At 33.3% G+C, this 12,181-nt stretch overlaps 2 protein-coding genes across 3 annotated transcripts in view; both read right to left on the bottom strand.

Moving 5' to 3' along the window:
• Positions 1-1,257, bottom strand: part of LOC124364139 (neither inactivation nor afterpotential protein C) — a 61,564-nt gene extending 60,307 nt beyond the window's left edge. The window contains exon 1 of the mRNA XM_046819371.1: positions 1,137-1,257. The gene's annotated coding sequence lies outside the window, so the exon portion shown is untranslated. The remainder of the gene's footprint in view (positions 1-1,136) is intronic.
• Positions 1,258-5,455: 4,198 nt separating this feature from the next.
• The window catches only part of LOC124364138 (protein Wnt-10a), a 70,823-nt gene continuing 64,097 nt past the window's right edge, over positions 5,456-12,181 (bottom strand). For both annotated transcript variants that reach the window (XM_046819368.1, XM_046819367.1), the window contains exon 4: positions 5,456-6,632. In XM_046819368.1, the coding sequence (XP_046675324.1) occupies positions 6,129-6,632 (504 nt within the window). In that variant the 3' untranslated portion in view covers positions 5,456-6,128. The remainder of the gene's footprint in view (positions 6,633-12,181) is intronic.

Here is a 12,181-nt window from a genome sequence, read left to right as displayed (position 1 = left end):
CACTAGGGATGTTTCGAGACCATTTCGTTGCCCCTTCCCTCCAACTTTTAACTTTTTGGATACAATTTTTCCAACACTCATAATCATGTACTCCCGAAGAGGAAGACATAATGTATTTGGAGACATGCAGCTCTTCAATGTCGAAGAGAATTATTTTTGTCGAGGAATTTGTTCTTAGGGTGTTCGAATATTTCTGTTCCCATAGGTAGCGATTAAACACTATAATCTCGACTTCAAACAATATTTTATTCGATGTGCTGTATTTACTTAATATTTTTAGTCAACACTAGGATAGTTATTTTCATACACCCTGCAATAAAGAAGAGATGTTTTCAGATGAATGGTCCCTAGTCAGTTTATCATTGGTTTTCATTGCAGGATATGAAAGATTACGCAATAAAGATATGTGTGTGATGAAAATGATTATAATTTGTACAAGTTACTTAAAAATTTCAATACAGGTTCCCTTAACTTATTTGATACTTTTGGTCATCTTACTTCTAATTACTATTACCAACCCAATTTTTCAATTGGAACATTACACAATTTTCATTTATACTAACGATTGCTATGTTAGTTTTTCTATCTAATAAAATGACACTGATGCATCCAATTACAAAATCTGATACAAAAGTCAAACAATTTTAAATTTATTTTTTGTTGATTATTTGTCCTAAAGACATTTGAAGTGGTTCTCTTTTGTAGTAACTCTCAAAAATATTTTCAGTATATTTAGTGACCTCAAAAAACCAATTTCTCGTTGCAAAATTTCTAAAATCTACACTTTTTTAGAATAAAACGGCAAACGCACTTTTTGCATCACACTGCATGTGGTATGTAAGAGTATCTAAAGGTAACCATTAAAATTTTCATTTTAAATTACAAAAAAAATTTATTTATTCGGTGGGGTTCAAAACGATGAATACAACAATTAACCAACAGTTTCCAAAAGCGTTTTGTAGTAAGGGGAAAGTCGAAAAACAAAATGTTTTTACAGCAAAACAGTTGTACTTAACAATTATCTTGTAGCCAATAAAAAGTTAACATTAGAATTTAATTGACAATCAAATTAATCCTGTTTCTTACACGAATGCCGACCATAAATTTATGGACGATGCTAAGACAAACAGACTCACCTCGGCGAGGTATGGACGCCACAGGCTGACTCAGACACTGGTAGAGCACTCAACCCCTACAACCGAGCATTGACAAGGCTTCCCTAATCTCGTTAGTCAGCCTATTTCAACTCCTTTAAACCATTTACAAGCCTTGGCATACGAGCGGAGAACAAGGTGAAGGAACATCACAGCACTTTATCATTATAGATTATGTATCAAGGTTACGCATCTGTATGTTCGTTCGGCCATCTATGCTGTATTTCTTGATGAAGGAGACCAAAAGACTTAAAACTTGAAATATGGTTTCCACTTGGCTCAAGGAACTTTATTGATTTTAAGATCAAAAGGTCAATGCGTATTCCATCTGCATGAATAAGTATATTTTGTAACTCTTGATAGAAAGGTTCAAGAGACTTAAAACTAGGTATATGGTTTCCATTTGGCCCAAGGAACTTTATTGATTTTAAGATCAAAAGGTCAAAGCGTATTCCATCTGCATGTTTAAGTCTATGTTGTAACTCTTGGTAGAAAGGTTCAAGAGACTTAAAACTAGGTATATGGTTTCCACTTGGCCCAAGGAACTTTATTGATTTTAAGATCAAAAGGTCAAAGCGTATTCCATCTGCATGTATAAGTCTATGTTGTAACTCTTGGTAGAAAGGTTCAAGAGACTTAAAACTAGGTATATGGTTTCCATTTGGCCCAAGGAACTTTATTGATTTTAAGATCAAAAGGTCAAAGCGTATTCCATCTGTATGTATAAGTCTATGTTGTAACTCTTGGTAGAAAGGTTCAAGAGACTTAAAACTAGGTATATGGTTTCCATTTGGCCCAAGGAACTTTATTGATTTTAAGATCAAAAGGTTCAAAGCGTATTCCATCTGCATGTTTAAGTCTATGTTGTAACTCTTGGTAGAAAGGTTCAAGAGACTTAAAACTAAGTATATGGTTTCCACATGGCCCAAGGAACTTTATTGATTTTAAGATCAAAAGTTCAAAGCGTATTCCGTCTGTATGTATAAGTCTATATTGTAACTCTTGATAGAAAGGTTCAAGAGACTTAAAACTAGGTATATGGTTTCTAATTGGCCCAAGGAACTTTATTGATTTTAAGATCAAAAGGTCAAAGCGTATTCCATCTGCATGTTTAAGTCTATGTTGTAACTCTTGATAGAAAGGTTCAAGAGACTTAAAACTAAGTATATGGTTTCCACATGGCCCAAGGAACTTTATTGATTTTAAGATCAAAAGTTCAAAGCGTATTCCGTCTGTATGTATAAGTCTATATTGTAACTCTTGATAGAAAGGTTCAAGAGACTTAAAACTAGGTATATGGTTTCTAATTTGGCCCAAGGAACTTTATTGATTTTAAGATCAAAAGGTCAAAGCGTATTCCATCTGCATGTTTAAGTCTATGTTGTAACTCTTGGTAGAAAGGTTCAAGATACTTAAACTAGGTATATGGTTTCTACTTGGCCCAAGGAACTGTATTAATTTTAAGATCGAAAGATCAAAGAGCATTCCATTTGTATGTATAATATGTCTATGAAGTAACTCTTGATAGAAGAGTCCAAGAATCTTTAAACTAGGCATATGGGTCTACTTGGCCCAAGGAACTTTATTGATTTCACGATGTCTTATTAGAAAAGCCCTATAGACTGAAGCATGAATAATTCTTCCTCGGTTTCTTATGATCCAAAGAAGACGATGACAATTTTACAGTAAGGAGGTCAAAGGTCAATCCGTCTGTGCGATAACTCTTCAGAAAAAGGTCCTAGAAACTTCAAACTTGGTACATAGGTTCCTCTTGGTCAATGGTCTCTATTGAATTTGGGTTCAAAAATTAAAAGACCAGTCCAATCGTCTGCCCATCTGTTCGTGTAATAACCCTTTTGTTACATTTTGCAGGTTCGTCGATATTCTATTATATCGGTTTATACAAATAGTGCCATTATACTTACTTACAAAATGCCTCAATCATATTCTGCAGTTAATACACTACAAATAGTTCTTTTGGAACGTCATTTAAATACCCAAGCTTCTGATAGCATGTACGCTTAATGTGTCATCCATTATATTTTTTTGTTAGTAAATTATCTGTAAAATGTTATTTTTATAATTTTTTGAGAAATTACTATAGTATAGTTTATAACATTAAAGTTTACTCTATTTTGAAGTTTAATTTCCAAATTCGACCAAAACGTATTTGATTTATTGATCCTGTTTAGGTAAAGAGTTTACTTATTGAGTTTAATTATTGTTATTAAGCGCAACTTTTTAAATTTAATCACTGCTATATCTTTTGTAGTTTCAAAGTTTTTTATAGTATCCCTTTACTTCGCATAAAATATGGAACACAGTATATAATCAATCAAATTAACTAACGGCAAACTCAATGTTTGGTACAATAGCATATATGTAGGTAATATAATATATGCATAATATTAATTTAAAGGTATAATTAATAAACATCTTGACTCGTTTTCGTTTCTCTTGTAAATTTCATAATCTTAGAATATTTAAACGACAAAACCCAAAAGTGTTTTCCTGAAATCCCAATAAAAATATCGAAAAATCTAAAAAGATTTTAATATGAAATAATTATAAATTTTATATGAGGCATCTCTCATAATTCTACCAAAATTCGACCAAACATAAAAGCGAAAAAGTCTTTAAGCTTCATCATTGTTCTTTAGGAATAAAACCAAGATGGCCGCCTAAATGGTTTTTACGTCCACTAAGCATCTCATCTTCGTTTAATGACGAAACTTTACAACAAATCTTTTATAAATTGTAATTCAAGGGTAATTGAAAATGAAATTATAAAAATTGAACATTTATTAATAAATATACAATGGTTACACTTAAACTAATTAATAAATTACTTAAAGTCTAGTCCTTAAACGAAAGTAATACTTTGAGGTAAGTTAGGTTTCTAAGAAGACGATGATGAAGTATTTAAGATGAAATGTGATTTCAAAGATGAAGATGAAGACGACAATGATTTATCCAGGTACAAAATATGAATACTGATAAGCCTTTACTGATAGTAAATTAAGTGCAATTTGGTATATTTTAAATGTAAAAGGCTGCAAAATAGTACAGATTTGAAACATACAGCTTTGTAATTGTTTTTAACAAAATATATAATTAAGATATATATAACATTTAAGATAAGTTCACTATGTGATGTTTTACATAAGATAATCACTAATTTTAAAGCTTCAAAATATACATCTGTATTAAAAAGTATATTTAAAGTCTAGCTGAAATAAATATCAAACAAATTGTTTAAATATTTCAAGTTTTGGGTTATTGTGTAGTTGAATAATAACACTGTTTACGTTATAATGAATTTTGTTCTGTTTTTTTCTATTTAATAACAATGAAATATAAATACATTTTATATAAGTCTTTATATAATTTATATAATACTACTTTTTGGCATTTTATATACTTAAAAATTAAACATAGAATTAAAAAGTAAGATCGTATTTAATTTATAAAAGATTCACTTTATCATAAATTTAATAACTTATGATATTTTTTTAAGTTTTAAACATTTTAGCGTATCAGACAACTGGTGTGAAATTGTCTAAAGCCGCCTAATTCAAATACTAGTCTATATGTAAACATTAGGACCTTTTTACAAAAGATATTTGGAACTGGGTTGAAACAAGCGAGAAAATTCATCCAGTTTGGGTTCATTTATGTCAAACGATTTGGTTCAAAACTGTCAAAATTCATACTTGTCAGACACTATAGGGTAATTTGTAATTTTAAAGTGGAAAATTTGTAACTGGTGCAAAATGTAATATCTCGATTGATTCCGGAACAAGTTATATTACTCAACGATACGTTTGGTTGAATTTCTGAGGAAGGTTTTCAACCATAAGTATGTTAATGTTGAAGACTTCTAATTTTTAGATGGAATTTTAAAATTAGATATTTTTCAAAAACTGAAAATACCACCAATACTATCTTTATTTAATTTAGTGTTATTAACTCCACATTACAGGGTTATCTTTCTATTAGAATAACGAATGATCAACTAAAACCCTATTTTGATTTATTTTATTTTCATACACGTGTTTCGATATTAAACCATCATCAGTTTAAATTTCGCTGACCATTTATTAGAAACTGACCATAACTACACAAATATTGAAAAGAACATTTAAATTTTGGATGTCGAAATGAAAGGAGAAAAATTAAACACGAAAGAAGAATTACATATCTACCTAAATTGTAACAAAGATCCTCACAACATTTTAAATAGCAATATCTAAAAAATAAGACAAACTCAATCTTTGAAAAAATTAAAATATTAAATACAGAAAACTAATCAAAATTACAACTGTGTCGTACAAATTTAACATATGTTTAAATGGTCCACATGTGTATATTTAGTTGTTTATTGTTTATCATTTACTTAGAAGTCCTCTTCCGTAGACTAGTGGATATAGTCACGGCTCTATAACTGAGAGATCACGGGTTCAAATCCCGGGGAGGTCCAATCATGTAATATTAATAATAATAATAAAAACCAGTGCACTTCGAAGCCGGCATAGCTGAAGCTGAGGCTTAAATGAAGTTTAAAAAAGTCCTCCTCCGCAGACTAGTGGATATAGTCACTAACTGAGAGATCATGGGTTCAAATCCAGGGGAGGTCCAATCATACAGGAATAGCAGCCACAGTGAATTAAACAAGCCAGCATAGCCGAGAGCTGAGGCTTTAAAGAGATGAGAAAAACATTATTTAGAGCCGAAACACGTGTCTGGAAATAAGTAATAAAAAATTGTTTTAGTTGAATATTCATTGTTTATCGATACAAATTTCAAATGACCGAAGATTCCAAACTATTATTCAAGTAAAGAACGTCAAGTAATCGGGACAACAGTTCGAATAATCCAGATTTTCGAATGTTCCAAGTTCGACTGTCCGGTTATCGGATATCGACAACACGGAACCGAAACTGCTCCAAATCTCCGCCCACTCTTGGGCTTGGACTATTTACAGACAGTGATCCACTCCTCGACCGTGCAATTCTGGCACACGACGTAGCAGCACCAGTGGAACCTGCAGTGGCAGCGGTCTGTGCGGCGTTGTTTGATGATGTTATACCCTCGTCCACAGCACAGGGAGGAGCAGCTGTCGACTCCCCGACTGGTCCTGTTACACTGGCGACCCACGGTGCCGTCGACATCCTCCGCGGCATTGCTCTCGCAGAAGTTCGGGGACTTCTGGTAGTAGAGGAGCTCTGTCGACAGATCCCTTCTTCTCTTCTTCTGCCGCTTCCGCTTCCTGTAGCGAGTCCTCCTACGGCGGTGGATGACCAGGGGGGAGCCGTTGCCCATGTTCGACTGGTCCACCATGATGGCGGTCCGGAAACGATCCTTCAGCAGACTCCCGACCACCCGGAAGTCCGGAGCGGACTTCCAGCAGGTCTTGAGCTCGCAGCTTCCGGACATCCCGTGGCACTTGCAGCGTGTCTGCATCCGGTTCGCCACCGCCTGCAACGATACAACGGTCAGTATTAGAGATGGGCTAAGTCATAAACGGAACAGTTTTTTTTTTTTTTTTATCTCTTAGGACAAGAAGCTTATAAATTACACTTAGTCCTGTAAGAACCTTTGCGCTGCTTTGAGTGACAGGATATTCAGGATGAGTAAGGTTAGGGAGTAGGGGCCGCCTCCTATCGAGATCCATGAGGAAGAATTAGGGCACTACATCTCAAAGTCATGTCTCCCCTGAAGAAGGGGGAGGCCAGCTCTGAACCAGCCAAAGCAGGCACACCCTTGTTGAAGCTAGTAAGAACCTCTGAGGTTAGGGAACAAACCCCACCAACTCTAACAGTCATCTCCCACAGTAGACTAGACCTATCGAATTGCCCATGAACCCCAGAATCTCAAAACCAGCCAGAAGTGATCCCTGCTGGGTATACATGAAACCGTTACTTCTGATACCGTTACTCGGCGATACTGAGTACAAATACTGGCTACAAAATACTTGATATTTGAATTCAGTATTTCCGTACTAGTAAAGTTATAAATACTAGATACTTTAAATCAGTATTTCAGTATTTGTTACGCTTAAAATAGCGAGTATTTCCCTAATAAACACACAGTTTTGTTAATGCTTTGATGGAATTAATAGTATTCAAAAGCGCAACGTAAATATCTAAAAATGTATTACATAATTTATTATTAATAGGTTTATACTTTTTAAAATGTAATTAATAAATTGTACGATAAATTGAACCTCTGCTTCTTTGAATAGAGTCCAATGGGCTGTTACATTGGGCATTCTTCAAGGCGATGACAATACAATTCTATTTTATAATTAATATTAATATTTTGTGTTTTTTTTTTTTATAGTACATTAACACATTTTTGTATTATGAAAAAATTAAATAAGCTCTCATTTCAAGTAAAATCATAAAATATCTAATCATAGTTTACATAATTAAACTCTTTTAACTCAATCTATTATATAAACTATTTAGTTTTATTTAAAACAATACATTTATTACTCAATAGCTAATCCAAGAATATCACACTGAAACCGGGGTTGGTGAGTGATTTACATTGTGAACTAGCAATATTTTCCAGTTGGGGCTTTACGATCGCATTATTTATATTGTATTTGTCAGCCTCAAGTCAGTATTTCAGTATTCGATATCAGTATCAGTAAGGATATGAGTACTTTAGGACTATTAAAGTAATCAGTACTGTACAAGAAAATATATGTATCTTGTAACCATATAAAGTACTAGATACAAAGTAATCAGTATTTTTGGTTCTCAGTAACCGTTACAGATTCTGGAGAAAAGTAATCGTTACAAAGTACTGATTACTGAAATACCGACTCACCTCTAGCCAGTATGCCTGAAGTGGGTACAAACCTTTACTCTTGATCATAAATAGAGACTTTAAATCCACGAGCCTGTAATGGTTTGGAAATTTTGAGGACTTATCCGAACAAATGTGTTTTTGTTCAACATCATTCTTCAAAATCTAAACCCGACTTAACCAAACATTGCACGTACTTTACGGTGAAATTGAATTGTGGAGATTCGAGAGCTAATAAACTGTTTTATTAGTTGGGCTGTGCATCTTTATAAAGGGGTTATTTAGCAGAAATGAATGATAAAGAGAAAACCTGGTATCAGTACCATAATAGAAAATTCTTATTTTTAGGTTAGCTCATTGGGGATATTGCCCGAGCTTCACTCGTTGTGCTCTTTCTAGACACTAACGATCACGTATTTCTTTGTTTTTCCACTAGATCGCAGTTTTGTGCCCTCGTGCATCCTTATAAGCAGTTATTAGGTTTGCACAATGGAACAACAATTTTAGGTTGTTTTTTTATTGTTTATATTTGGCCAAATGCTCAATGTTCGTCACTTTAATTTTATGGTTACATTTTATGTATTGTGTTCTCAATGTTTAGTGTTTAACTGTTTATAGTTGTTGGATGAGTTTTTAGTTCTCCCGCTACCTCATGAAACAAGACAATTTGTGTACTTCAGAAGTAGAGATATAAAAGTAGGCTAGTACTTGAGATATGAAAGATACTCAAAGACTGACACAAAAGTGAATTATAAAAAGTAAATGAATGGTAATTGTATGTAATGTAAATAGTTTATTTTAATTATCATTTTAATAAAAACAATTGAATGTTACAAACATTTTATATTCATCTCCCAGACAACTAATTCAGGAGCTTGTCATAAAATCATAAAAAAGTGAAAAAATATAAGTGAATTTTGACTGTTTTGTTGTTATGCTTTATAATTACGTAATCCAATAAAAATTTGTTTAGATGTAAAAATCATTGTGCTGTTTTGAATAAAAAAATTATTGAAACAGATAAACAAAAAAATATAAAATATTGACAGTTGCTTTTGATTTTTTGCTTCTCTTACTAAACAAATTTGTAAATATATACTAAAAAAATTTGGAGAAAGCAACAAACACAATTGTAGAGCAACTAAATAGACTTTTAATGTCCAGAAAAATTAACTAATCTATCTGTATCCAAACTCGTTCTATTAATATTTTAGTACATTCAGTCCTAGAGAGGCAAGGTTAATTGCTTCCTCAAAGGGTTACTTTGGACTTTAGTCGATGTACATCTTACATTACACTTTAAAACGACGCACATCTTGAGCTGTGCTGTCGTAAGCCGAATTCATAGAAAATCCCCCATTGGATGTGAAGAGTCATTAACTATTACTTAAGTCCAGTGTTCATTTACTAAGTTTAACTTTCACAACTTGAGCCAAGAAAAGAATATTAAACCATCTACAACAGGACCTATATTGTAACTGTTTCAAACTCCAGTGTTTAATTTATAAAGAGCGAACCTTTTGAGGTCGGATTTGTGGAACTGTACTCTACTAATAAAGACCTTTACGTGATATACTACTAGAACTATGCTCTCTTTTAAGATTTCCTACTGACTCCTGGCCATCCCCCTAATATGACAAAAATGGTCGTTACTTCAAAAAGTAGATTTATAGGTTCAGTAATGGAGTACCAGGTTGTATTCTGTACCTGTAATCGTTCGAAAAGTATCAAGCCCTTGCGGGACTTTCTTAACTCCCTGTATACATGTTGCGTAAGAAAATGTTTTATAGGGAATATTGGCAAATAACGGTTTAAATGTTTAATTGCCATATGACAGTTCGTAGAGGTCATCATAGGATAGTCAGATCGGTTTTGGTTGGATTAACTTTTTTTTCACAGCCTTTTGAAACAATTTTCCTGAAGATAACGAAATTTGTTGACCACTCCACGTAGACATTATAAGTGTTTTGGAATTGTAAGGAAATTTTGTACGATGGAAAAACTACTAAAGTCAGGGCTGTAATATTTTTCCAGTACACATATGGAAACGGCTTCAGGATATGACATATTTTAACGAAATATGACTTAATTAAACACTGTAAAGAAAAGAATATTTTTAAATAAAATATTTAACTCAAATTATGTTTTATAAATAAAGAACACATACTCCCTTCGGTCACTTTTCATTACATACTGCATGATTAAGTTTCGTTTCCTCACGTTCAGACAATTTTATGCAGGACAAATTACAAGATATACAAAAATATTGCTTTAAATATCTACGTACAAATCTACGTCGTCGAATTGCCCTATTTTTAGATTGAAAGTTTCTTAAAGGGTTGTGATTGAAATTGGTCACAACCGATTGGATTAGCGCGTCTAGCTGATGAATTATTTTCGGGGGATGGGGGGGGGAGTTACGGGGGTTAAGGGGAAGGTAAATAAATTATTTGCTGAAAGAATGAGGTGAAATAAATAGGCCCACCCTTCTCTGATTGATACACTTTGATTCAGTAGCTAAATAATTATTACCACAGTAACTTAAGTGACTATAATTTTGTTATTTATTTTCAAATCAAGTTAATATTGTTCTCATTTGTGTAGCCTATTTTTAAGTACCTAAAGTAATTATTGAATTTTTAAAGCCGCGCTACAAAATATACAAAAATGAAACATTCAGATTTTTTAACCAAATTAGTCCACGCGTAGATTTAAAAACTGTAACTTCTGCGTGATACATTTAAAAATTAAGTTAGAGATGAATAGTTAAAGTCAGCAACTAATAATTAGCAAAGTACAATGCTAAAATACTAAAGGGTAGCTTATGGATAGGTCCGTCTTTTTTAATCACTGCTCAAATGAAGTGCCTTATACTAATAGGATCATATACGGCTGAAGCCGTGTGAATGCAGGGTTCTTCCAATAGCAACGCCTTCTCTTCAATATTGGCAAACATTTTAATATTGAAAAATACATATTTTATACCATTTTGTACTTTAAATTTAGGCCATTTTAGTTCATTGCACGCATCTTGTGGGCAAAACTTTGTGATTAATTTGTCAAGTAAAACATACAAGAGTTATGCACTCTTTCGAGATGGGGTTTACTTACCCACAGTCTATATTGCTATATCCAAGACCTAAATTACATTAAGATTAAAAACATTTTAAATACTGCTACTATTTTGATTGCTTTCTTCAACGAATTCCCTCCACATAGCGTGTACCATTCACATACGCAAGCTGACTATTTCTAGTCAGTTGCGTGAGCCACTCATTAAAAGGGTGAAACTAGATAGGAAACTAACTGGTTAACTAATTGGACTAACCAATACTAGTACCAATCAAATGCGAATGTGAGTTTGTTTGTACGCGTAAACTATTGAAGCGATTCTACTGAAATTTTACATGGCCATTCTTAGGGTCCTTTGTTAACCTTCAGGACAATCCTTATTTCGTAAATCCCTTCTAGCTTGGTCTTTAAATTTTCGAAAAGCCCCATCTTGATCTCTAAAGTTACATTTTTGAAACCAGCTAAGAGAACAGTTTCACTGGGTAAGCTTGGAACCTACGAAATGTCATGTGGTTGCGGCTTATGCTAGGCTGAAGGCACAGGTCCTGAAATACGCGGATTGAAATGAAAAATGCCTTTATTAGAGGCGAAGTTAGGACTATAAAGTTCTCTTTACCATTTAACATCAGGAATGTCAGGCTACTGAAAAATTAATCATAGCGAATTTAGTTACAACAATAGCAGGCAATGGAATTTTACTTTTAAGAACTTGCAAAAATTCCCTATTATAAAATAGGACCTTAATATCAAAACCTTATCCTATCGCTATTGTTGACCTTCACCGTAGCTTAGGGGTAGGGATGTGGCTCTGTTACCGAGTGGTCACGAGTTCGATTCTCGGGGAGGTCGATAAATATTTGTTGGTGGTTATAAATAGATTTGTCCTAAAAGCGTTCATTGTGTTCAATTGAAATGCTATTGGCGTAGATTAAAAAATAAGGAATTAATAAAAAGGAAAGATAAAACTTCTGGAAATAATGGAGAAAGGAAGTAACTTCGACAGTGAAGATATTGACAAAAAATAAAATTTTATTATAGTGAAGCCATATTAATTAATTCAAGTCGTATTATTTGTTGGTAGACCTTCAATCATGCGCGATATACCAAAGGGGGGTGCATTGGGGGGAGGGGGGGTCAGG

The sequence above is a fragment of the Homalodisca vitripennis genome, chromosome 6 (genome assembly GCF_021130785.1).
Source record: "Homalodisca vitripennis isolate AUS2020 chromosome 6, UT_GWSS_2.1, whole genome shotgun sequence".
NCBI lineage: Eukaryota > Metazoa > Arthropoda > Insecta > Hemiptera > Cicadellidae > Homalodisca > Homalodisca vitripennis.
This window is presented reverse-complemented; position numbering and strand designations above follow the sequence as displayed.